This window comes from Peromyscus maniculatus, chromosome 4, assembly GCF_049852395.1.
Source record: "Peromyscus maniculatus bairdii isolate BWxNUB_F1_BW_parent chromosome 4, HU_Pman_BW_mat_3.1, whole genome shotgun sequence".
NCBI lineage: Eukaryota > Metazoa > Chordata > Mammalia > Rodentia > Cricetidae > Peromyscus > Peromyscus maniculatus.
Window position 1 is genome coordinate 108,357,124 of NC_134855.1, and position 22,231 is coordinate 108,379,354.

The 22,231-nt window shown below is 49.7% G+C and overlaps 3 protein-coding genes and 1 pseudogene across 5 annotated transcripts; 3 read left to right on the forward strand and 1 right to left on the reverse strand.

The window, feature by feature from the left end:
* Positions 1–1,953: 1,953 nt before the first annotated feature.
* Cpxm1 (carboxypeptidase X, M14 family member 1) lies at positions 1,954–8,897 on the reverse strand. The gene is made up of 14 exons (XM_006984522.4): positions 8,662–8,897; positions 7,649–7,810; positions 7,426–7,535; positions 7,192–7,331; positions 6,986–7,076; positions 6,129–6,279; positions 5,944–6,032; positions 5,509–5,632; positions 5,231–5,427; positions 4,964–5,143; positions 4,583–4,880; positions 4,273–4,412; positions 2,438–2,540; positions 1,954–2,338 (listed from the first exon to the last, which is right to left on the reverse strand). Exons 1-14 carry the CDS (start codon positions 8,807–8,809, stop codon positions 2,097–2,099), a joined length of 2,175 nt encoding a protein of 724 aa, XP_006984584.1. The 5' UTR covers positions 8,810–8,897; the 3' UTR covers positions 1,954–2,096.
* Positions 8,898–11,439: 2,542 nt separating this feature from the next.
* On the forward strand, positions 11,440–12,351 carry LOC143272991 (glyceraldehyde-3-phosphate dehydrogenase pseudogene; annotated as a pseudogene).
* A 3,716-nt stretch (positions 12,352–16,067) lies between these two features.
* Positions 16,068–18,505, forward strand: C4H20orf141 (chromosome 4 C20orf141 homolog). 3 transcript variants are annotated; one of them, XM_016003005.3, is made up of 4 exons: positions 16,068–16,145; positions 16,364–16,562; positions 16,653–17,423; positions 17,558–18,505. In XM_016003005.3, the coding sequence occupies exons 2-3, from the start codon at positions 16,405–16,407 to the stop codon at positions 16,888–16,890; spliced, it is 396 nt and encodes a 131-aa protein (XP_015858491.1). In that variant the 5' UTR covers positions 16,068–16,145; positions 16,364–16,404; the 3' UTR covers positions 16,891–17,423; positions 17,558–18,505. The 3 variants fall into 3 exon arrangements, with proteins under 3 accessions (XP_015858491.1, XP_042132171.1, XP_042132172.1); XM_042276237.2 differs by having other exon boundaries at positions 16,074–16,145; positions 16,428–16,562; XM_042276238.2 differs by lacking the exon at positions 16,068–16,145 and adding an exon at positions 16,159–16,247.
* Positions 17,572–18,669, forward strand: Tmem239 (transmembrane protein 239). The gene has a single exon (XM_076570638.1). The coding sequence runs from the start codon at positions 17,572–17,574 to the stop codon at positions 18,025–18,027; it is 456 nt and encodes a 151-aa protein (XP_076426753.1). The 3' UTR covers positions 18,028–18,669.
* The last annotated feature ends 3,562 nt before the right edge of the window (positions 18,670–22,231 follow it).

Consider the following 22,231-nt stretch of genomic DNA (forward strand, 5'->3'; position numbering starts at 1 on the left):
GTGTGTCCTGCAACCAAAGTGTGTGGTATCTTTAGCAACAGGACCTTACCATCTACTTCTGGTGAGTAACCGAGAGTAATAGCATTGGTCTGGTTGTTCTGTGGGCCTCTGGGTTACTGGCTCATTTTAAGTTTTGAAGAAAAGATGTGTGAAGGTTTTGCCAGAACATATGTATGTGCACTGTGTGCATGCATGGTGCCCTTGGAGGCCAGATGAGGGTGCCAGATACCTCAGAAATGGAGTTAAGGAAAGTTGTAAGCTGCCATGTGTAAACTGGAAACGAAACTTGAGTCCTCTGCAAGAAAAGTAAATGCTGAGATATTTCTCCAGTCCTAGTACTGACTTACTTTAAACACAATTCCCTAATGTTGCACAATACAGTGATCCTGCTCAGAAATCCTCTTCAGTGTTTCCAACATGTAAACGAGCTCACTTATCATTGATTTGAAGCTTGTTTTAACTTGACTTCCTATATTTTAAAAGGCAAAAGGCCAAGAGCTAAGTCTCTCAGATTTCTTTTTACCTGGGATTACTCATATATTACTCGTATAACCTAGATACCACTGAAGAGATGCTATAGCCCTAGACTTGGGTGTAAAATTGGGCAACAGGAGATGGCATATTTTCTGACTATGGTAGTGGAAGTGTCCAGTTCTTCTGGTACATATAGAGAAGTTTCTAACATCTGGTCTCTAGTATCTTGGCTGCCAATAGAAAGCAAATGGTTCCTATAAGATATTCCTATAACATGGCTTGGCATTCCTCTGCTCTTTCTTGACAATGGCTGTGTTGTTTAGAATTGGAAGCACTGAAGTCTGGTCTCTAGTTCTCTTGGAAGCTGTATAAACTAAGACCTTTTAACAAGTCCCTTTTTACTTAAGCTGTTGATTGGATTCCATTGTCTGCAACTAAGATTCTGTTATGTCCAATGAAGTAAAAACCGAATGGAACACAGTGGAGAGGAATCTCTGCTACTCTGAATTGTAAAGGGCCCAAAGCTTACCTACATTTTACAAATTCCTTGACAGCTAAGTTAATTGGATTCAGCATCAACATAACTAAATACAGGTATAAACCCCAAAGCAGGGACAGGCAAGATGGTTCAGCTTGATGACTTTTGATTCCTGAAGCCCACACAGTAGGAGAGAACTGATTCCCAGAAGTTGTCCTCTGATCTCCACGAGCATGTGGCACCCACATTAAAGAAATAAAACTTTAAATAGCAACAACAGTAAGTAAAGGTTATTAACTTCCTGCTTTCTGGGTGAAATTTCCTTTCCCCCGTTTTCTCATGAAGTAATTTCAATTTTATATACTATTTCTAGCATTAAAATTTTCTGTCTGGAATCATTGTAATGGGTTGTTTTCTTGGCAAGACACAGGTTCACAAGTCAATTCCTCCTTTAGTAGGAAAGAAACTATCATGTATTTATTGGTACTCACTGAATAGCTGATGAAATAAATTCAGATGCTTTCTACTGATCTTTAGTCCCTTATCCATAATCCTTTGCCTGGCGTGGACTTCATCTGAAATCCTAAACCACCTCTACTGCATCCTTGACTGTTTGGAGTCCCTGCAGACCTTCATTTCCCATGTGTATGACCACCCTGTCTGCGCTACAAAATCAACTGTCTTCCACCTCGGCACACCTCACAGTGGACTGCCTGTGCCCTCCTCACCGGAAGCCCCAGAAGGCCGGGTACAGACACTGTTGACTCTTGACTGCTCACACACTGGACACCAAGCAGATGCTTAAGGAATGCAATAGCACCCATGGCAGAAAATCACAGACAGAAGTGAGCTGCTCTGCCACGCCCCGGGGACCAGGGCTCAGGTGGGATCTTCTTTGTACATAACGCGCTAGTGTGTACAAGTGCACGCAGAATAGGAGCTCAGAGGCAGGCTGAGCCCTAGCCTGGAGAAGGACCTGGGACATATAGAGACGGCAGGAATACCAGGCACCAGGAAGCTTTAATAAGGCAGAGCACCTCTTCTTCTTCTGCCCTGTGCCTCCCTCCTCCCTCTTTTATCCTCCTCCCTCAGTTCCGGACAGGTCCAGCCTGTCCAAGCATGTGGCTCTCTTCAGCTGAAGACATTACTTTTTCTGTCCCCTCAGCCGCTCTAGCTTCCTCCGAAGGTCTGGGGGCACCTTGGCCCCCGCTGCCAGCAGCTCTCGAAGCCTCTGCTTAGGAGTCTTGGTGAGTAGGAAATTGCAGGGAACAGGGCCCTCTTCAAAGGTGACCCGACAGTGCCGTCTAACTGTATGGTAGCCCTCAGCACTGGCTGTCACCACGTAGTCCCCAGGAGTCAGCAACCGCCAATAATCTCCGCCCCATGCTGATAGAAGTGAAGGGCGGGAGGTTAGATGGGGTTCAAGGATCTTCAACTCCTGACCAGTCGAAAAGTCCCCAGCTCCTCCCTCGGCCACACACACACCTGTCGTGACATCGTGGTTAATGCCCTCCACAGCAATGACAGCATCCGCAATCCCCAGCTCTGTGTCTTTGTCCCGCACTACTCCTGCGATGCCCATGCGCACCTGTGTAGCGGAAGTTAAGTGGGTTTTTTTTTTTTGTTGTTGTTGTTTATTGTTTTGTTTTTGGTGGGGCTTGTTTGTTTGTGGTTTTCGAGACACGGTTTCTCTATGTAGCCATGGCTGTCCTGGAACTCACTCTAGAAACCAGGCTGGCCTCGAACTCAGAGATCCACCCACCTTTGCCTCTTGAGTGCTGGGATTAAAGATATGTGACACCACTGCCCAGCTGAAGACTTTTCAGGTAAAGTCTCGATATGTAGTCCAGGCTACCCCTGAGCCTGAGTCTCCTGCCTCCACTTCCCAAGTTTTGGAATTACAGGTGTGAATCACCTCAGCCTGTATAAAAGTTTATCAAAGCCTTGAGGTAGATGTAAGATTTCAAGTTAAAGACTAGCCTGGACTACACAGTGAGACTCTGACTTAAAATCAAACAAATAAACAAAAAATTTAAAGACACCTTCCCTTTGCGTAAGAATGTGACTTTGATCCGGGCAGTGGTGGCACATGCCTTTAACCCCAGCACTCGGGAGGCAGAGGCAGGTGGATCTCTGTGAGTTCGAGGCCAGCCTGGGCTACAGAGTGAGTTCCAGGAAAGGCTCCAAAAGCCACACAGAGAAACCCTGTCTCAAAAAAAAAAAAAAAAGGTGACTTTTTTAACTTTCTGACTGTTGCCTTGCAAGCTTGATAAGGTGCCAGATCTACTATGATCCTAGGTGACAAAATTTCTATTAAAAAGGAGAAAGGGGAAGGGAAATTGCAGCTGGGATATAAAAATAAAAAAATAAATTTATTTTTAAAAAATTATCTCCTAACTGATAACATATACCTGGTCTTGTAAGAAGGTATAACTTTGGGGCTTTCCGAAGTGTGGTAGGGCTGTTATTAAGCTTATCTTTGTGTATGTACAGGCGTTCCTGAACAGGGCATCAAGTTCCTCTATCTCTCTCCACCTATTTCTTTAAGGCAGGGTTTGTCCTTGAACCTGGAGCTCACACTTGGCTAGGCTGGAAGCCAGCAAGGCTCAGCAATTCTTGTCTACCCAACTCAGAGCTGGGCTTACAGGAATTTCTGGGGATGCTCAGCTTGTTACATGGGTGCTGGCATCTGAACTTCAATCCTCTTTTAAAAAGAATTTTTTTTTTACATTATTTATGTTGTGTGGGCCTATGTTTGCATGTGGGGACATACACTCCAGGACAAGTGTGTGGAGGTCAGAGGACTTGTAGGAGTCAGTTCCCTCCTCCCACCACGTGTATGGCATGGATTAAACCCAGGCTGTTAGGCTGAGCAGCAGGTGACTTTACCTCCGGGCCATCTCATGCTGGGGAGATATCTTTTGTAGAATCATGGATGCTATTCTTACAGAGCCATTCACAGGGATCTTAGTCCCAGAGGGATGTAACATTGTTACCTCTAACTAATGTCTTTTCTGAGAAAAGCTATCCTAACAATGACAGGTCTGAGACTATTCCAGGGGCCAGTTTAGCCTCAGGTCATTCTGGCTTCTAGTTCCACTGGCTTACAATATCTGAAACCACCCTACTAGCAAATTGCACTTCCTCACCTAGATCATTCCAAGGCAATCTGATATCACACGTGGTCCACAATGCAGTGGAAATCTGATGCCAGTTAAGACTGCTGGTTTTCCCAGTTCTTTACGGTACAACTCCTGGGCAGCAGACTGGCCAGGGGTAACTCAGGGAGGGAGGCCAGGAACTGGGGATTCAGATCCCACCTGCTCCAGGTACGTGAGAAGGGCATCTTTGTTGTTTTCCCACTCCTGAGGCAGCTCCTTCTCATGAGGGAATTTGTCACAGGACAGCTCCACAGTGACCTCAAAGCAATTGGTGTGTAGGTAGCTGAAGTCGTTCATGCCTGGGGATACCAAAGACACTGGAGTGTTAAGTGGGTGGATAGGAGCCCACTCTCCCAGTGCCCGTGAGAGACACCCAGGGTCGGGATTGACAAGTACTATACATTACAAAAAGACTATTATGGGCTAGGTGGTTATGGAGACAGGACAAATTGCACTCTCAGGCACATACTCCCAGGAACTGTGTGCCAGTCGGCTCCATTAATGACATTGCCATGCAAGGAGAAGTCCTGGCTATGGCAAGGTCGGCGATCTGTGTCTTGCATGGCCCTGTTAGTGCCAGCATAGACCGTGCTAAGCCAGCGAAAGACAGCGTCATCCGGTGTGGGGGTGAGTTCACGAGCAGCCCACGGCGTCCGAGTCATGTCGAAAGGGTAGGACACCACAAGTTCACCCCCATGGAGGTTGGCACTCAGCACAAACGGAATACGCTTCATCCATTTGATCACTGCCCACGTTTCAGGAGCCACCTAGACAAGGGTAGGTGAGGATGGGCTACACACAGAAACGGGGGGGGGGGCTTGCCCTCCACCACTGGCCCCAAAATACTCACAGTGGCATTGGGCAGGGTATAGTAAGTAGGCAGTGGTAGGTGATGGTTGGGGACAGTGTGGGGTACCAGCCCATCATCTTCTGCATACCACAGTGGTGTGTTGAGGTCAGCAAAATTGTGGTTAAGGTCAATGCCCTGGTGGGTCCAGCGACCCTCTGCCCAGCCCACCAGCTCTGAGCCCTGCCAAGAAAGGTCCTTGTTCAAGTCAAACAGGCTCTGTGTACCATGGCAGAAGGGACAGGGAGGCCCTCATGCCGGGTGGCCTACCCTGTGGTAGGCGGTCTCATAGCCATCAGGATTCATGGAGGGCAGCAGGTGAATACGGGTCTCAGTAAGCAGCCGAGTCACTCGTGGGTTCCCTCGCAGGAACTCGTGACATAAGAACTGCATCAAAAGCAGAAGTAACTCCCGCCCCAGGGCCTCGTTCCCATGCATTCCAGCCACGTAGCGGACCTCAGGCTCTCCTGGAAATACATGGAGGCTTAGCGCCAGCTCACACCGTAGCCTGTGCTGTGCCCACCCCTTCCCATGCCGTCAAAGAGTACCCAGCTCATGCTCCCCAGGCTGGTCTGACATCTCCATCACATACAGCTTCAGACCCTGGTGGCTCTTCCCGATGCTGTAGATGCGAGTGATGTTGGGACACTGTTCATTCACCTGTTTCATCAACTGGGAGACAGAGGGGAGCATGAGGCGGTTACACATAGAAGAAGTCAGACCATGAGTAACTGTGGAAGGACTTACAGAGCCAGAGGTGCACACAGATGTGAGCAACGTGGTATGAAGGCACAGCAGGCCAGAAGGAAGGGACAGAAAGGGTGGTGTCAAGACAAGGGTAATTGGACAGAACTTAGGAATCAAGAGAAATGGAGAAAAGTGGGACACAGGGCCAGGAGACTCATGGGTAGTCACAGCCAGTTTGCCCTGGCAGGAAGGGGATAGGCAGGCCTCCTTCCTGGGTCACAGGGGTTGTATCTGACCTTCCTCATAGCCTTGTAATTGTGATGCCGGAAGTCCAGAGAGTCAGAAGATCCCAGCGTGTGGGCCTCAGGAGACAGGTCATTAGGATCTGGTAGGAAGTGAACTCCAGGTAAAAGTTAAGTTCATACTGGAGGATGCCCCTGAAGTCAGACCCTGCCCATACAGCCTTTGCCCAGCTGCTCACCTGAGACTGGACAGGCCAGGATCTCTGCCCGGAGGCAAGGGGCACCTTCCTGGAACCAGGTCTGAGGCAGCAGGCGAATGAAGCGAGCCACCTGAGGCTCTGGCAGGAGGTTCAACACTGGGGTCTCTAAGTCTGAGTTGGCAGGAAATACCTGGGGATATGAAGTCCTTGCTCAGGATGCTGAGACCTGACACTGGCCCAAGATCCAGGGAAGGAGTTCAGGCTCCCACACCCATGAGCCAAGCCTCCCCGGCAGGTTCAGCTGGAGACATGCACGCTATCAAACATGGACCCCCATTTCCACAGCTCCTGCTGGTGGGCAACTTTGGGCAGCTGTGTTTTCTGACATGGTCTCCGCTCATTAGAGTAACATATCCATTCTGCAGCCTTGTATAAAAGAGGTCCATGAGATGGAAAACCAGAGCCATGAACAGACAAGAAGTAAATTAGCCAGAGGTCAGAAGGGTGTCCCAGGAAGAGGCTGCAGCACCCACCCTGTGGTGGAGTTAATGAGGATATCCTAAAGGAGCTTGTGCTGGGTAAATAATTGCCCTGTGAATGCACAAAGTCCTGGATTTGAGCCTTAGCACTGCAGGGAAAAAAAACAAAAAACCGGGAGGCAGAGCCAGGCGGATCTCTGTGAGTTCGAGGCCAGCCTGGGCTACCAATGAGTCCCAGGAAAGGCGCAAAGCTACACAGAGAAACCCTGTCTCAAAAAAACCAAAAAAACCAAAAAAAAAACAAAAAAAAAACTTTCTCCTGGAGCCTAAGTGTGTATCTATTTTTTATTTGCAGAGAATTCTCACCCTAGCCCAGTACCCTAATGGGCTGGTCCTGGCCACTATGGAGTCACTTACCATGTCCATCCCACTACTGTGATTCTTACTCTTCCACCAGGTCTGGCTGTCATTGCTGAACTGCACTTTGTATGATGTGACCCAGTCATACCTGGTCACATAGATAAAGAGAAATATTACACGGAGATACTGCCCAAGTAGTACCATCGCAGGACGTCTGTGTCTGTCCACCAATCACTTCCAGGCTAATAGTTAGCCTGCCTCACCTCCACACAGAATTTCTGCCCTGCGTAACAATTCCCGAGAAGCGGACAGGATTCTTGGCATCCACTTGAAACCAAGGCTCGGTGTCTTGCTGCTCGGCACACCAAGCCCCATCATACAGATCACCATCTTCCAGCCCTGACTGTGGACACAAGGTCATGGTGATGAAGCCAGGTAGGCCGACAGACAAGGGCCAGGACGAGGGAAGCGAAGGAGAAGGTCCTAAGGCTGCTGACCTGGATGTTGAGCCGCCCTCGGTGTGGTCCAAGACCAAAGGACTGGCTGCTAGAGGCCTCAAGCTGGCTGTCTGAAACCCGCAAGGACTCCAGGCCTAGAGGGGGACATCCTGGCATAAGGACAGAACAAGGAGATGGGATTAGATAGAGGGTGACCAGAGCTGCTCAGGGGATGAGCCTGAGCGTGATCCTATGCTAGGAAGGACCCCTGGCAAGGCGATACCTGGTTCTTGTTTCTCAGGGACAGGGAGGGTCTTCGCTGGGTTGGTGGTCACCAAAGGCCTGGCAGTCGCCGAAGGACCGGGTTGCCTTAGCTTCTTTCGCTTCTTGACGATGATTTTTTTCTTCTTGATGACTCGCAGCCGGACATGCTGCTCTGAGGTCTCTAGGGTACCGGGAGGCAATGTACCAGGGGAGGGAAGAATGTCATAAAACCCAAATGGAATGAGCCCAAGAAGGCATTGGAGCATTTGGGACTCTCACTACAATTACTGAAGTCTCAGCATGGCCTTCGAGTCCTGTCACCTACCCCCTGCCTGCCTTTCTTAGTCACGTCCTTGGTGCCCTCTGCCTCTGATCCAGTGGGGAGCAATGTCGACCCATTAGGAACCGGTCACTTTAAAGATCCGAGTTTAGTTTTTAACCTCTGGACCGTCTCCCAGCTGCTCCCTCTGCAGTAATACTACCGCCCACCTCTGACCTTACACCTCCCCCGACCATCCTCCAAGCCATACTCAGCTTCAGCCTAGGCCTCCGGTCTTGTCCTGAAGTCTGTGCTTGGCCTACGTGCTAGCCTCAGAGCTCCGACTTCCCACGGGAAGAAGCCGGGAGGCCAGACAGCCTGCCTGTACCCATCAGGAGAGCATGATCCTTTTCCCCGACGCAGCCTCAACACCCCTTCTTTCCCCCTCCAGTCCTTGGCCGTAAACTCTCTCCTACACAGGCTCACTCTGCCCCTTTTAGTCTGGCGTCTCTTCACCTTGCTTGAGCTCCTCCAGATTCTGGCCTCAGTTTCCTCATTTGTGAACAGAGAAGGCTGGAGTTGGGGCGGCCAGCATCCCACTGGGCCTGCCCTGGAACTGCTGACTAGGTCTGACCAGAATGGGGTTGCTGAGTCAGCAGCCATTGCACAGGGCTGAGTGTGTGTCCCTGTTCACAGGGCGAGCTGGAGGACCCAGCTCGGGGAGTGGGTCTGACCTGCTCAGCAGCCGACCGACCGTGGGTCCCAGAGCTCACCATTTGCCTTCGTGGACGGCTGTGTAAGGCTGCTATGTGGGGCCAGGGTTGAGCCCGGTGCCAGGCCCAGCACTGAAGCGCTGGGCGCCCCCAGACTCAGACCGACGGAAGGCGCAAAGGCAGTCACAGCGAGCAAGAGACCCCACATAGCGGGAGGGTCGGCGGGCCCGCGGTGCCGAGGCTCTTGGTGGGTCCCCGTCTTCCTGCCGGCGCCCGCGGAGCCCCCCGCCCCTTCCTGCCCGCCCGCCCGCTCGCTCTCCTCCGCCCCACGCCCCTCTGCAGCCTCCGGCCCGCCCACAGCCACTCGCCGGAATCCGACCTCCCAGGAGAGGGGAGGGCGGGCTGGGGAGAGGCGCGAGGTCCCCCTGTGGCCGAGGACTCGGGTGGGCCGCGAGGACCCCCCGGCAGGCGGCGGGCTGGGGCCTGCCCGGCGACCCGGTGCCGCAGCCTCACCGGTGCCCGACCCTCCACTGTCGCCTGCAAAAGCCACCGCACAGTCCATCGGACCGCGCGCGCCCATCCCACTGCGGGCACCTATGCCAGGGGCTTTGCACGTGGTCTGAATATCAGTCAAACTTCAGGTTACAGACTGGTAAACTGAGGCTCGGATGGGGCGGTTAGTAGACGTGGCCAAGGTAGCAGGGCTGTGAGATTTGGAGAGGAAACTCCATCCAGAGCCTCGGGTGCCTTGCTAGGGCGGGTGGGACAAAGCGGGAAAATCCGCTGGAATACAGCGGGGGTGAGGGCTCAGGGTTCGTGGGGGTGGCGGTGGTGAGGGATGAGGGGTCCTCCATTAATTCCAAAGACAACCCATGGGGTGCAAAGAGAGGCGGCGCTTCCCCCTCTTCACCACCATCCTCGGTTCCGCCTCTTCTCTTTTTCCCTCCCTGGGATGCCACGTTTTGGGGGGTTACATAACTCGAGGAAGGCAGCCAGAGCTGATAACCAGAGGGCTGGCGTCAAGAACGAGAGGCTAGTTCTCCCTGTTCCACCTCCTTCCTCTCTTCTCCTCCTTCAGGAGTTCTCAGACCCCTGTCTTTCCCAGGACCCCTCTGGGTTACCCTGCCCCTGAGCCACCCGCCCCAAAGGAAGGCCTGCACTCTGGTGCTTGTTCTGCCTTTGCTTCCATTCCCACAAGAAGTGACGCACACAGGTGGCTGGGACCCCTAAGAAAAGGGTACAGGGCCGTGGTCTATGGAAATAAACCGAATAACCATGTCATCAAGGCGGCACCTTTCTGGCAGCATGAACGGAACCAGGGTCTGGTAGAAATGCATGAGGCCACACGTGCGGGCTCCTGAACTAAGGCCACCTCCGGTAAGCCTTGCCACCTGGTCCAGCTGTAACACTCCAAAGGAGAGGGGCAGAGAACTCTGAGAAGGGAGTGATCACCGAGGATCAATGTGTGACCAAGTCCCTTCTTGGCACCCCCACCTCAGCAGCATGCTAGGCCCAGGTCATCTCTGAAAGAGAGACAGAGAAGTTTAAGGAAGCCTCTCTGGTAAAACAGGCCAGAAGCAACTTAGGGGGAAAAGGGATTTATTTTTGTTTGTAGGCTCATCCAGGGCAGTCAAGGCAAAGCTCAAGCAGGAACTTGACATAGAAACAGAAGGAAAACCCTGCTGGTTAGCTATCGGGTCCATTCTTAGCTCGCTTTCTTATACAGCCCGGGACCAGCTAGCTGTCCAGGAGGGAATGGTGCTGCCCACAGTGAGCTGGGCCCTCATCCATCTATGAACCATCCAGACAATCCCCCATAGGCCAGTCTCATCTCTGCAGTTCCTCAGTTGAGGTTTTCCCCTCTGATGTATCAAGTTGACAACAGAAGCTAAACAGGATTGCTTTAAGGCACAAGACTTTCTGAACACAGGGCCAATGCACATCTGAAGACAGCGGATGCAGAGCTTCCTTGAGTTGCAGGCCAATATCTGAAAAGGTAGAGGGCTTCTGGGCTTCCACCAGAAGCCTCACGCTCAACCAAGTTTCCCAGAGAGCTGTAAAGGGAGGAGGGGAGAGAGAAGTAGCAACAACAGGCCATCTGAGACTCAGCCCCTCCTCCCTCCTTCCATACTCTTCCTCAGAGCCCATCTTGATCCCTGAACCACTTCGCATCTTCTCACAGCCCTCTCTTACTAGGCTACCACCTCTGGCCCTGGCCACTGGGTATCTGGGCTGCAAAGGCAAGAGGTCTCCAGACAGAGTCAAATGATGATGACCCCAGGGATGCAATGGCAAGTTTCTACCCAGTCACCTACATAGCCTGGTCTCTATCTCCAAGAGCCTCATGGAAGATCTTTGGGTGCCACAGGGACAAGAATATGTTTCAGGAAACAACCTTGTAGGTTGGATGGGGCACCCGTCCGAAGGAGATGTTAGTCTGAGGGAACAAGCTGGGATCAAGAGTTCAAAGACAGCATGAGCAGGACAGCAAGCCTTGATCTCAAATGAAACATTAAAACCAAGAATATAATTAATAGACAAAATTCTGGCGCCATTTTGCCTTTTTGTTTATATGTATGTCATCTTTTTCTGTGCAGGAAGCACCAGTAATTTTAACTTCACGTGACTATGAACCGGTAGGACTATATGGACTCTATGTAGCCCAGTTTGGTCTTGTGTTAGGGTTTCCATTGCTGTGAAGACACACCATGACCACGGCAACTCTCATAAAGAAGTTAAATTGGGTGGCTTACAGTTCAGATGTTCAGTCCATTATCATCATGGTGGAACATCCACCACCACACTTAGCTTATTAAAAGTTGCGTGATTTAGGCTCTCTGATCCTCCCTGTTTGGCCATATTGGTCAAACATATTGGCACATGGTCACTAGGGCTGCCTTCAACTCTGGTTAAGCGGATATTGTTGCCATCAAAGACCTCAACTACATGGTTTACATGTTCCAGGATGATTCCACCCAGGGCAAGTTCCCTGGAACAGTCAGCTGAGAACAGGAAATTTGTCATCAATGGGAAAACAATGTCCATCTTCCAGCAGCAGGATCCTGACCACATCAAACGGGGTGAATCTGGTGCCAAACACAGATGGAGTCAGCTGGTGTCTTCACCACCATGGAGAAGGCTGGGGCCCTCTTGAAGAGTGGAGGCAAAGGTCGTCATCTCTGCCTCTTCTACTGGTGCTGCCATGCTTGTGATGGGAATGAACCACAAGAAGTATGACACTCACTCAAGATTCTCAGCAATGTTTCCTGCACCACCAATTGCTTACCCTCCCTGACCAAGGTCATCCATGACAACTTTGGCATCATTGGGGGACTCATGACCACAGCACATGACATCTCATCATCCAAAAAACAAACAAACAAACCATGGATAGCCCCTCTGGGAAAGTGTGGTGTGATGGTTGTGGGACTGCCTAGAACATCAACTCTGCGTCCACTGGCACCGCCAATGCTGTGGACAAGGTCTTGACGGAGCCGAGCAGGAAGCTCGCTGGCATGGCCTTCCACGTTCCTACCCACAGTGTGTGTTGTAGATCTGATCTGCCGCCAGAGAAAGCTGTCAAGCACATCGAGAAGACGGTGAAGAAGCTGGAGAGATGACTCTGGTTGAGAGCACTTGCTGCTCTCGCAGAAGACCTGGATTAAATTCCCAGAACCCACAAAGTGACTCATAACCATCTGTGACTCCAGTTCCGGGGGATCTGGGACCCTCTTCTGATCTCTTCATTCATCAGGCACACACCTGGTACCCTGACATACATGCAGGCAAAACACCCACACACAGAAAATAAATTTAAAATTGTTTTTAAAAGGTAGTGAAGCAGGCACCCAGCTGTAGCAGGCATTTGGGGCTATATGGGGAGGAACAGGCTGTTTCCTGTCATTTTAGCAGTGACCCCCCACTCTTTCATCTTTGATGCAGGGGTGGCATTGCTCTCATTAACAACTCTGTCAAGTTCATTTCCTGGTCTGACAAACGAATTCAGCTACCTCTGCAGGGTGGTGGAGCTTATGGTTCACGTGGCCTCTAAGGAGTAAGGAGCCCTGAACCGCCCACCCGAAAGAAAATGAAAGGAAGTGTGAGGCTCTTGGATGCTGGGGATTCCCTCTCCCAACTCAAGCCCCAACATACATCCCCCAATACTTAGCATCTCCTCTCACAGCTTTCACCCCAGGCCTCCAGAAGAAGGGGAGGCACTTAAGAAGCCCCATTCCCTTGAATAACATAGGTAAAGTTCATTGCGCCAGAAAAAAAATTTATGATTTTTTTTCTATTTGAAATTTCTAAAACTAACTTTCAAATATTATTTCTCTATTTTTGTTTACTTTTTTTTTAGTTTCTTTGGGGTTTTGGTTATTATTCTATTTGGCTATTATTCTGTTATTCTGGACAGTTTCCTAAAGAACTCCCCTGGGACTTAGCTGTCATCAATAAATTCCACTGATAACTTTGACCTCCAGTAACCTGATCATGAGACTGCTTCATTTCCAAGCTGTGGGTGACTAAGTAGCCATCTGGGAATCAAAGACTGTCCCTCTTATCCTTTCTCTCAACTCGTGATTCCATCCTATTTTAGTGAATCAGCGCTGTCCTTGTGAATCCTACTTCAGATGCCAACGTTTTTCTGGAGTCCCCATGACCATTCTCTTAGAACTCAATGTTCTATCAGGAGAATTTACCTAAGTGGTTATACTAATGGCCACAGATTGTGGCAAAGGAAGGTTGCAGGTAGATTAAAACCAACAATAGGAGCATGTACTTTGGCAGGGTACAGGAAACGCTGGATACGAGCTTCCAGTTATTTGTATGACAATGGAATCAGGTAGCCAGGACTTAATCCTTCCAGCAGTATGTGAGACATCATGTCTCATCAGCACCAAGTGCTGTTAGTAAGAAATAGTCATTGCAACTTCGGTGTCCAGATTACTTTTGGAGATGAGTTATACAAGTACAGTTGACTGCTCATGTTGGTTGATGTTAGTCCAAACCTTCTAGAGGCCAAGGTAATCCTAGTTTCTGGTCTAAGTCCCCAACAAAAATCACATTGTTGGCATAGACCATTTGATGTGGCCCAAGACTTCCGTGTAAACAGAGACACTTAGATTGAACAGGATATTCCAAGGACTTAGAGACTAGCTCCTTAGAGAGCCCAGCAAGAGCCAACCAGTTTTGAGGTTTAATATATATGTATGCTCATGTGTATGAGGGTTGCCAGAAGGAGGTGTTGGATCCCCTGGAACTGGAGTTGCATATAGTTGTGAGTCACCTGATGTGGGTGCTGGGAACTGCACTCTGGTCCTCTGGAATAGTGGGAAGAGCTCTTAACCAAGCTCTACTCCAGCCTAAGACAAATTGTTTTCATGAATGAACATGATACAGATCATCCAGATTTGCTGAGTCCTTTACTACAAGATAGGCTGCCAGATGCTATTGATTCCCCACTGAGGTCCCCTTTACCAACAGTGTGTTGTCATTCATAAATCATAGCTGTCTCATCTCTACAGACAAAAGCCCTCAGCAGATAGGAAAGTTACAGTTCTCCAACTTCTATCTCCCTCTTCCCTTTCCTTCATGAAAGAGGTATCATCAATGACTGATTGATATGATGAGATCAACTCTATAGCACAATCCACTGTTCTCAGAGCTATCTGCAAGGTCAGACTGAGACTGGACTCTAGACAAGACCACATGCTAGGTTAGCCCTTTCCTCTACCCTGCCCTTCTCTTTCCTCATCTCCTAATTTTTTTTCCTTCTAAAAAACAACTCCAAACCCTCAGTAGAACATCTGTATGAGAGCCCATGGTCTGTCTTAGGAGTCTTAATCCAACATTAGATGAAAAACCTGGCACACAGGGATCACTTTATAAATTTTTACTGAATGAAAAATAAACAGGGAAAACTCCAAGTAGAACTCCCCTACAAATTATTCAGAGCACCTTGCACACGCTAAATCTTAAGGAGTATTAGTCTCATACCCTATTCCCAAACCCTTACGTTGTGGCGACTTCCTCTCGGGAGAACTGTCAGGACGTGACTCTCAATCCCATAGATCAGGGATGCAATCTTGCAAGTGGCTGCATCAGAAATGAGCAGACTCACGAAACTGGCAATTGAAAACCTAAATGCCAATTGTCTCATTTACAAAGACAATTGAGACTTAGACAAAAAACAGGATCCTCTGGTGTCTCTATGTCCCTTTAGACAAATCTATATCGGAAACACGGTTCCCAGGCAAACAGAAGCCAGTGGAAGAGCAACTGGTGAATGATGTGAAGGGCAAATGATACTGGCTCTCCGGTGCCAACTCCATCACCAAACATGCCAAGGTCACTGGGCCTGGGTCTTTAGGGGAGGGCTATCACTATCACTCAATCTCTTCTTTTTCTGGGGGTTGTATTGTCAGTGTCTCCCTTACCCCAACCCTTTGAGTTTTCCTTCAAAGTACGAGTAAAATTTAAACTTATATGTCACTTCTACTCATCTTCATCACCAAACAGTCCATGTACTTAGTAACTCTGTAACCACTCCCCCTTCATAGATTCAGTGGGAATACGTTTATTCTTATTGGATAATTGTAACCAGTAATGGCGCCAATCCATTTATTCCATGTTCATTCCTTAATTTCATTCTTAGGTGGCAGCCTTTAACTTCCCATTTGGAGTTTATTCGAGGCACGGTTGTGCATGCGGCACGGTTGTGCATGCCTGCAGTCCCAGCACTCCGGAGGAGGCAGAGAGTTACCAAGAGTTAGGGAGCAGCCTGCAGCATATGGAAATGTCAAGGCCAGCCTGGAACACACAAACAGACCTTGCTCAGAATAACTTGGGGTCACGATGTTGTAGGCCTCTATCTTTTTTTTTTTTCAATTTCTCTGGGCAGCATCTCATTATATAGTCCAGGCTGGCCTTAAACTCACGGTCTTTCTGCCCCAGCCTTCTGAGCACTGAAATTAAGGCATATGCTACCATACCCAGCTCTCTGTCTCATTTCTGAAACCGTAACATCTCCCCAAACTGCAGTGTTTAAAACATCCAAATGCATCTTCCGGACACCCATAGCCTAACTTGCCTCCTGGAAAAACCTATTCTGCATTTCAGAGTTGCAGGTCTGACTCCCCCACTACCCCTCAGGCCTTACCCCACATTCAGGGAAGAGAACTGGATACAGAAAAACTGAATGACTGAATGACATCCCAGACACACAGCCTGAGGAACTTCCAGGAAGAAGTAGCCTCTCCTCCCTTGGGCAGGAGTCCAAGCAGTCATGCTGTTAGCATGCTTTCCTGACAACCCAGAACCCATGGGAAGTCCCTAGGGCAGAGAATTATTAGCCAAGGCAGTAACTAAGGGTGAGTCCTACTTCTCAGAAAACATTTATTTGCTAGCTAAGCCCCACCTAGGCTACTAGTGCTTATGAGGCAAGACAAACTGTTGCCCTGTCCTTAACTCAAGGTCCTCCCTTGGCAATAAGTCACAATGCCCCAGGTGTCCAAATCCAGAATGGTTGACCCAAGTGGGAGGATGTGAGGAGGGTTTGGGGAAGACGTGGAGTGGGAGTTGGGGGTGGGGGCATCGACAAAGAGCCGAGTTCCCCATTCTCTGAGCTCACCCTTGCGTGTATACAGGTCCTCCTCCCTCCTGATTCTTAATCTCCTAGCACTAGCTCTTCCTAATACCTCCAAGCCCCAGCTCTGCTTGCCCATGCCCAAAGCCCTTATAGACCCCGTCCTGTCCTTCCCAGGGGTGTGGATGCTAGAGAGGGGCTGAGCAGGTGAGTGAGCCATGTGTGTCCCCTGGGATGTCAGCCAGGCCCAGCTCCTGGACAGTCTCCTAGGGCTGGGGGCACTCGGAGTGACCATTGGAACAGTCTTCTCGGCAGCTGGCATAGCGCTGCTGCTCCTGCTGCTGTTCAGCTTCCTCGCTTTTGACCTGCTTCACGGGTAAGTGGCAGCAGCCTGCCGGGTAGGTGTCACAAGCGCAGGGACAAAAGAGCAGTTGCCTTGAGCTGCCGTTGTCTTCTCTCTCCACAGGCCCTCAGGTCCCACGCCGCTACGACATAGACTTCTCCCAATGGGTCAGAGCCAGGGGGCTGGTGAAGGCCCAGGACGGCAGGCAGCTCCCCTCTTCCCAACAGGGATAGTCTCAGGACTGCTCAGTCTCCAGGATGCACTGCTCCTGCTGTTCCTGGGCCTGGGCCTGTTCTTGGGAGGCTCTGGTATACCCTTAGCCCTGCTGGGCCTAGCTTTCTGCCTCCATCCTTGGGACTAAGGGCCCTCCGAAAACTGAATACCTTCTAAAAATACACCAGCCATTCTGCTTCCCCAGGTTTCTTCTCCTCCGTCCCAAGCTACCCGAGGGTAAGGTTGTGGGGTACGGGTAGAATACTCCATTGTGTTCAACTTGAACCGCAAAGGCCTCTAGTTCCACATGGACATTTGAGAACTGGGTCTGAGGCTTAGGGCAACAAGAGAAGGCAGAGAAAACGGTGGATACAGCAGCCAACTCCAGCCCTGCAGGTGGAGGAAGCCATCAAGGAGGAACAGGAGTTGGGAAGGCTTCCCATAAGCAAGGGGGATGGTAACTGTGAGGCTTGCTGACAGCCTGGAGGGTCCATAAGTGAGGGACTCAAGTGAGTCTGACACTATGCACTAGCTCCTCTCTTAGCCAGGCCCCGCCCCAGCCCAGGTCATAATAGACTCCTCTGAGGATGGTGGGGTGAGTGAGGTTGAGACTGGGACCTGGCTGCCAGGCTGGCCTGGGCACAACAGGAAGCATCATGACTTAAGTGGCTCTACCCAAAGGTAAGTCCTAGACCCCAGTTCAAAAGCCCAGTCCTGCCCGTGCAGGTCTCCTCCTGACCCCTGCATCCCCACCTATCCAGAGGTCCTGGGCATCTCCAGGGCCGCTCCTACAGCTGGCCTGGCCCTGTCCACAGGTGCACCAACCGTGATGCAGCAGCCACGAGTGGAGACGGATATCATCGGGGCTGGCGAGGGGCCCCAGCGGGCAGTGCCCTGGTCAGCCTGGGTCACCCGCCAGGAGTGGGTGCGCTGGTGGGCGTGCCACCTGCCCCGGAGCTGGTCCCAGTGGTGGAACACATCAGGCTGGCGGCAACCATTACAGCGCATGCTATGGGGTCTGGAGGGGACGCTCTACCTGCTGCTGGCGCTGATGCTGTGTCATGCACTCTTCACCACTGGCTCCCACCTGCTGAGCTCCCTGTGGCCTGTGGTGGCTGCCATGTGGAGCCACCTGCTGCCAGCTCTCCTGCTGCTGGTTCTCAGTGCCCTGCCTGCTCTGCTCTTCGCTGCCTCCTTCCTGCTGCTCTTCTCCACACTGCTGAGCCTCGTGGGCCTCCTTACCTCCATGACTCACCCAGGCTATGCTCAGGACTTGGACCAATAGAAGGGCAACCCCATCTTACTGCCTGTGTCTGCTGAGCCCTGGACTAGGGCCTGAGCCCTGTGGGGGGGGGGGGAGGGCAGTGGAGCCTCAACAGACCTCAGACCCCCAGTCACAAGTACAGGTGGAGGCCTGGCTTCTGGGCCATCCTACCTTAAACCCATGATGGTGTCGGGGACAGGACAAATGGTGTAACCCAGGACAAGAGGCCAAGCCACCGAGAACACCCACATGGATGTGGTAGCATCACTTGGTCTCCCGGGCAGCATCTTTGTGTCACACCACCTCAGCCCTCCCTGCTTCAGGCTTCCTGAGAGTTTCCACCCACATACCCCTGGACTTGTCACGGATCCTCTCTACTTCCAGGAGGAGCACAGACTCTGGAATGGGCCTTACTGAAAGAAAGATAGAAGGTCCTGGTCCAAAACCCTGGGGACTCACCTCACTCACCTACCAGAAATGGGGTCAATCATCATAGTGAGTTTTGTGTGTGTGTGCGCGCGCGTGCGTGCATGTGTGTGTGTGTGTATGCACACACATATTAGATATTGAATCAAAGGCTTTGTGCATAAGCATATACCCCGCCCCTACATACATATAGAACCTCCAGATCTATTATGAAAGAATAAGTCCCATTTCAGACACCCACACTTGGCCAATTCATTATTTTGAACCTCAGTGTTAAGTGGGTCCCATTTTTATTCACGAAATTTTTATGATCCAAAGTCAGTATCTATCAGCAAAATTCTTTGGCTTTTTTTGTTTTTGTTTTCATCTTGAGACAGGGTCTCATGAAGCCCATGATGGGAACTCACTAACTGAGGATGACTTTGAGTTTCTGATCCTATTGCCTCTATCTACCTCCAGAGTACTGGGATTAAAACTTGTGCCACCATGCCTGGTTTTATGAAAAGTACTTTGTAAGGCCCAAAAGCAGTTAAGGTATTCTGGCTCCAAGATCATTCTACAAGCTCAAAAGTCCTTTTGATCCAGAAGCTGGATGATGGAGCAAGTTTCTCTGGGAGTCCAGAGAAATCCTGTCATAGAATCTCAGCCCTAAAATAGTTAACCCAGAATGGATGGTGTGGATGAAATGTAAAAGCTGGTGTCATACAACCTCAAACTGGCCAGATAGTAAACTATACCGGTTGTGCAATGCCCTGAGGCTGGAGCCTGGTAGCAGGAGATGCTTGCAAAGCTGAGTAGGAAAATAATAGCTCAGGGATTTCCAAAATTGATCAAGCAAGTTGCTGACATCCCAGAAGGTTTTGGAGCATCCATACTTCCTCAGGGTCTGGCCATTTACCTATCTGCTGACCCCTCCAAACAAAACTTTGAGTATCAGTTCCCAAATGAAGTAATAAACATGTTAGATGATTTGCCCACAGCCAGGGCACAGCTACCAGTCTTTACCCACTCCCAACCCCTACCCAGTCCCTGCTGCTTCCCAACTCTTTGTTTTATATCTAACTTTAAAATCTTTGCTTCAGAAGCTCTAGGCCAAAAAAACTCTTCTGCCACCTAAACACTCATGCACCTCAAATCATGGTTCATTTTGTCTGAAACTTGCCACAGTTTTGGAACGCTGTATGTTGTTGGTTAGACGTCTTTAGCTTTGTTGCCTAAACCCCCAACCTAGCCCTTCCTGTTTCTTTGAAGTTCCCCTTGCAATGTGGCCATTGCAAGGGTCAAGGCAAGACATGGAGATGCTGTAGTTTTACGGTTAGCTGAGGATGACCTTGAACTTCTGATCCTCTTGCCCTTACCTCCCAAGGGCTGGGGTTACAGGGATGTGCTACCATGCCTGGTTTATTTGGTACTGATGACCAAACTGAAGGTTTCCTACATCTTAGGTAAGCGCTCTACCAACTGAGCTACATTTCCAGCCCTGACAAGTCTTTCTGAACTTCATTTTCTACATGGGTAAAACAAAGAAAAAGACACTTGCCTTGGGGCATCTAGCTTGCAAGTGCCTGAACTAGCCCCTAATGACACAACATACACACACACACACACACACACGTACGTACGTACGTACACCGTGACTATTTTGTCAGGATCAGATAGCCACTCACCAGTGCCAAGGCCAGGCTGTTTGAGTCCTAGGTCACTCTAGCAGGCTACTAAGGAGAAATCCATGTTAGAGGTGAAGCCAAGGTCTAGTTGATGTCCTAAGTCAAATGTGTCTAGATGTCTACAGGGCTGAGACTTCAGAGTTGTCTGTGGTTGAAACAGAGACTAAGATGCCTAGCCTGGATCTTTTATTAATTTAGCCATGCTTCATTGACCAGGGACGTCACTCCAGAGACCTGGGACCATTCTAATTAAGGGGAGGGGAGGTTTTAACCAAGACCATATGCACAGGATAGCAGGGGACATGATGTAGGTGAGAACAAGAAAGGCCTTTCCCCTCTCCTCCTATCAAGATACATCTTCCACCCTCTTGACCTGCTGGTATGGGGCAGGGTGAAACAGTGAAACTAGAAAGCAGATGGGCAATCCTTATAAATCAGGGGTCCTCGTATCCTAGAAATGCAAATGAATTCTCACAGAGGTCCTCAGAGGGTCTTACTGTTCAAACCATGGTCTCAGGAAGAGCAGTATCGTCATCCCTTAGCTCTTTAGATAAATACTCTGAGGGGGGCTGGAGAGATGGCTGAGCAGTCAAGAACACTTGCTGCTCTTGCAAGAGGATCCTGGTTCAGTCCCCCAAACCCACATGTCAGCTCACAATCATCTGTAACTTCAATTGCAGGGGCTCTGATGCCCCCGTCTCTTCTGAGGGCACCAAGCACTCATGTGGTGCAGATACATGCAAGCACTCATACATGCACATAAAATAAACTTGAAAGTGAAAAGTAGACCCTCAGGGGCTAAGGATGTAGCTTATTTGGCAGTGTCTGCCCAGCAATCAGCCTCGATCCCCAGTACCACAGAAGACTGGATGGTAGTTTTTGACTTGGGAGATGAACTCAGGAGGAACAAAAGTTGAAGGCCACCCTCAGTTACATATCAAGTTTGAGGCCAGGCTGGATTACATGAGATGATGTCTAAAAAGAAAGAAAGAAACACAAACAAAACCCAAAACAGATTTTACAGCTCCATCTTAGACCTGCTGAGCTAGGTCCTGCATTTAAAGACTCCAAGGTGACAAGTGTTTGAGAGGCATGGCACTGGACATGGGGCTGAGGATTTGACTGCACTGTTGATGGGGGCAAGGAGATGGGAAGGGTAAAGCATGGAGAGGAAGGCAGCAGTTAGAAGGGGCAGAAGCTACCAGATCAGTCATGAGATCTTAATATAAAATACAGTTCTCATTGCACACATTTAAATTGTATAGTGGCACAATATTGCTTTTTGCAAGAAACAATGGCATGGATGACTAGGGTCGAGAAGCAGAATGGCATGGATGACTAGGGTCAAGCAGAATGGCATGCATGACTAGCGGCAGGCAAATGGGAGTGGGCAACAGTGTGAGACACCTTGCAGAAAAGAAAAAGTTTCAACATAATTCCTGAAAATCCTTTAATGTATACAAAGCCATCCACTTAGAGTTTAAAAGATCTTAAAATACAACCTAATGGAGAATGGAAACACTCAAGTCAAAGTGTCCTAAGCCTTTCCAGTTGGGCGAAGAGGAAAGAGGTGTCCCAACTGACGTGATGGGTGTATATTTTTGCCTGCCCTTCCTCACCTCATCCACAGTTTTTTTCGATGGGGTTGGAGTAAAGGGGCTGGGATCCACCAATGGTTTTCATAAAAAACAAAACAAAACAAAACAAAACAAAACAAAACAAAACAACAACAACAAAAAAAAAAGGTCAGGTATGGCTTAGTTGATTCGCACCAACACCGTATCTGGATACTGAGAAGCACTATCAGTATACGGTACCAATATGATACTAAGGTGTGTGTGTGTGTGTGTGTGTGTGTGTGTGTGTGTGTGTGTGTGTGTGTGTGTCCAATATGACCTTTCTCTCTCTGTCTCATGGTACAGGGAGAAAAGAAGAACAGCCTGGACCTAGAAGGACCTTTAAAAATGATTAAAGGGGAATGCATGTATCTAGGTGCTCATTGATGAGCATGCCTGGCTGAGTGGGACAGGCAGGAAAGGGGTCCCTAGAAGCAGGAAGACAGGCTACTTTCCAGGCTCAGTGTGGTAAGACTAGACTCGAGAGCGTGTACTCAAGGGTGACTGGCCTTTGGC

What these genes read in the sequence shown, in the direction of transcription:
- Cpxm1 (XM_006984522.4), bottom strand. Translation starts at nt 8,809, where the DNA reads ATGTGGGGTCTCTTGCTCGCTGTGACTGCCTTTGCGCCTTCCGTCGGT. An exon ending in GAGGGCGGCTCAACATCCAG is followed by an intron (nt 7,332 to 7,425) that starts GTCAGCAGCCTT and finishes TTGTGTCCACAG; the next exon opens with TCAGGGCTGGAAGATGGTGA. An exon ending in ATTACAAGGCTATGAGGAAG is followed by an intron (nt 5,633 to 5,943) that starts GTCAGATACAAC and finishes TCTGTCTCCCAG; the next exon opens with TTGATGAAACAGGTGAATGA.
- C4H20orf141 (XM_042276237.2), top strand. Translation starts at nt 16,099, where the DNA reads ATGCCCCAGGTGTCCAAATCCAGAATGGTTGACCCAAGTGGGAGGAT. An exon ending in GTTGACCCAAGTGGGAGGAT is followed by an intron (nt 16,146 to 16,427) that starts GTGAGGAGGGTT and finishes CTGGGATGTCAG; the next exon opens with CCAGGCCCAGCTCCTGGACA. An exon ending in GCTTTTGACCTGCTTCACGG is followed by an intron (nt 16,563 to 16,652) that starts GTAAGTGGCAGC and finishes CTCTCTCCACAG; the next exon opens with GCCCTCAGGTCCCACGCCGC.
- Tmem239 (XM_076570638.1), top strand. Translation starts at nt 17,572, where the DNA reads ATGCAGCAGCCACGAGTGGAGACGGATATCATCGGGGCTGGCGAGGGG.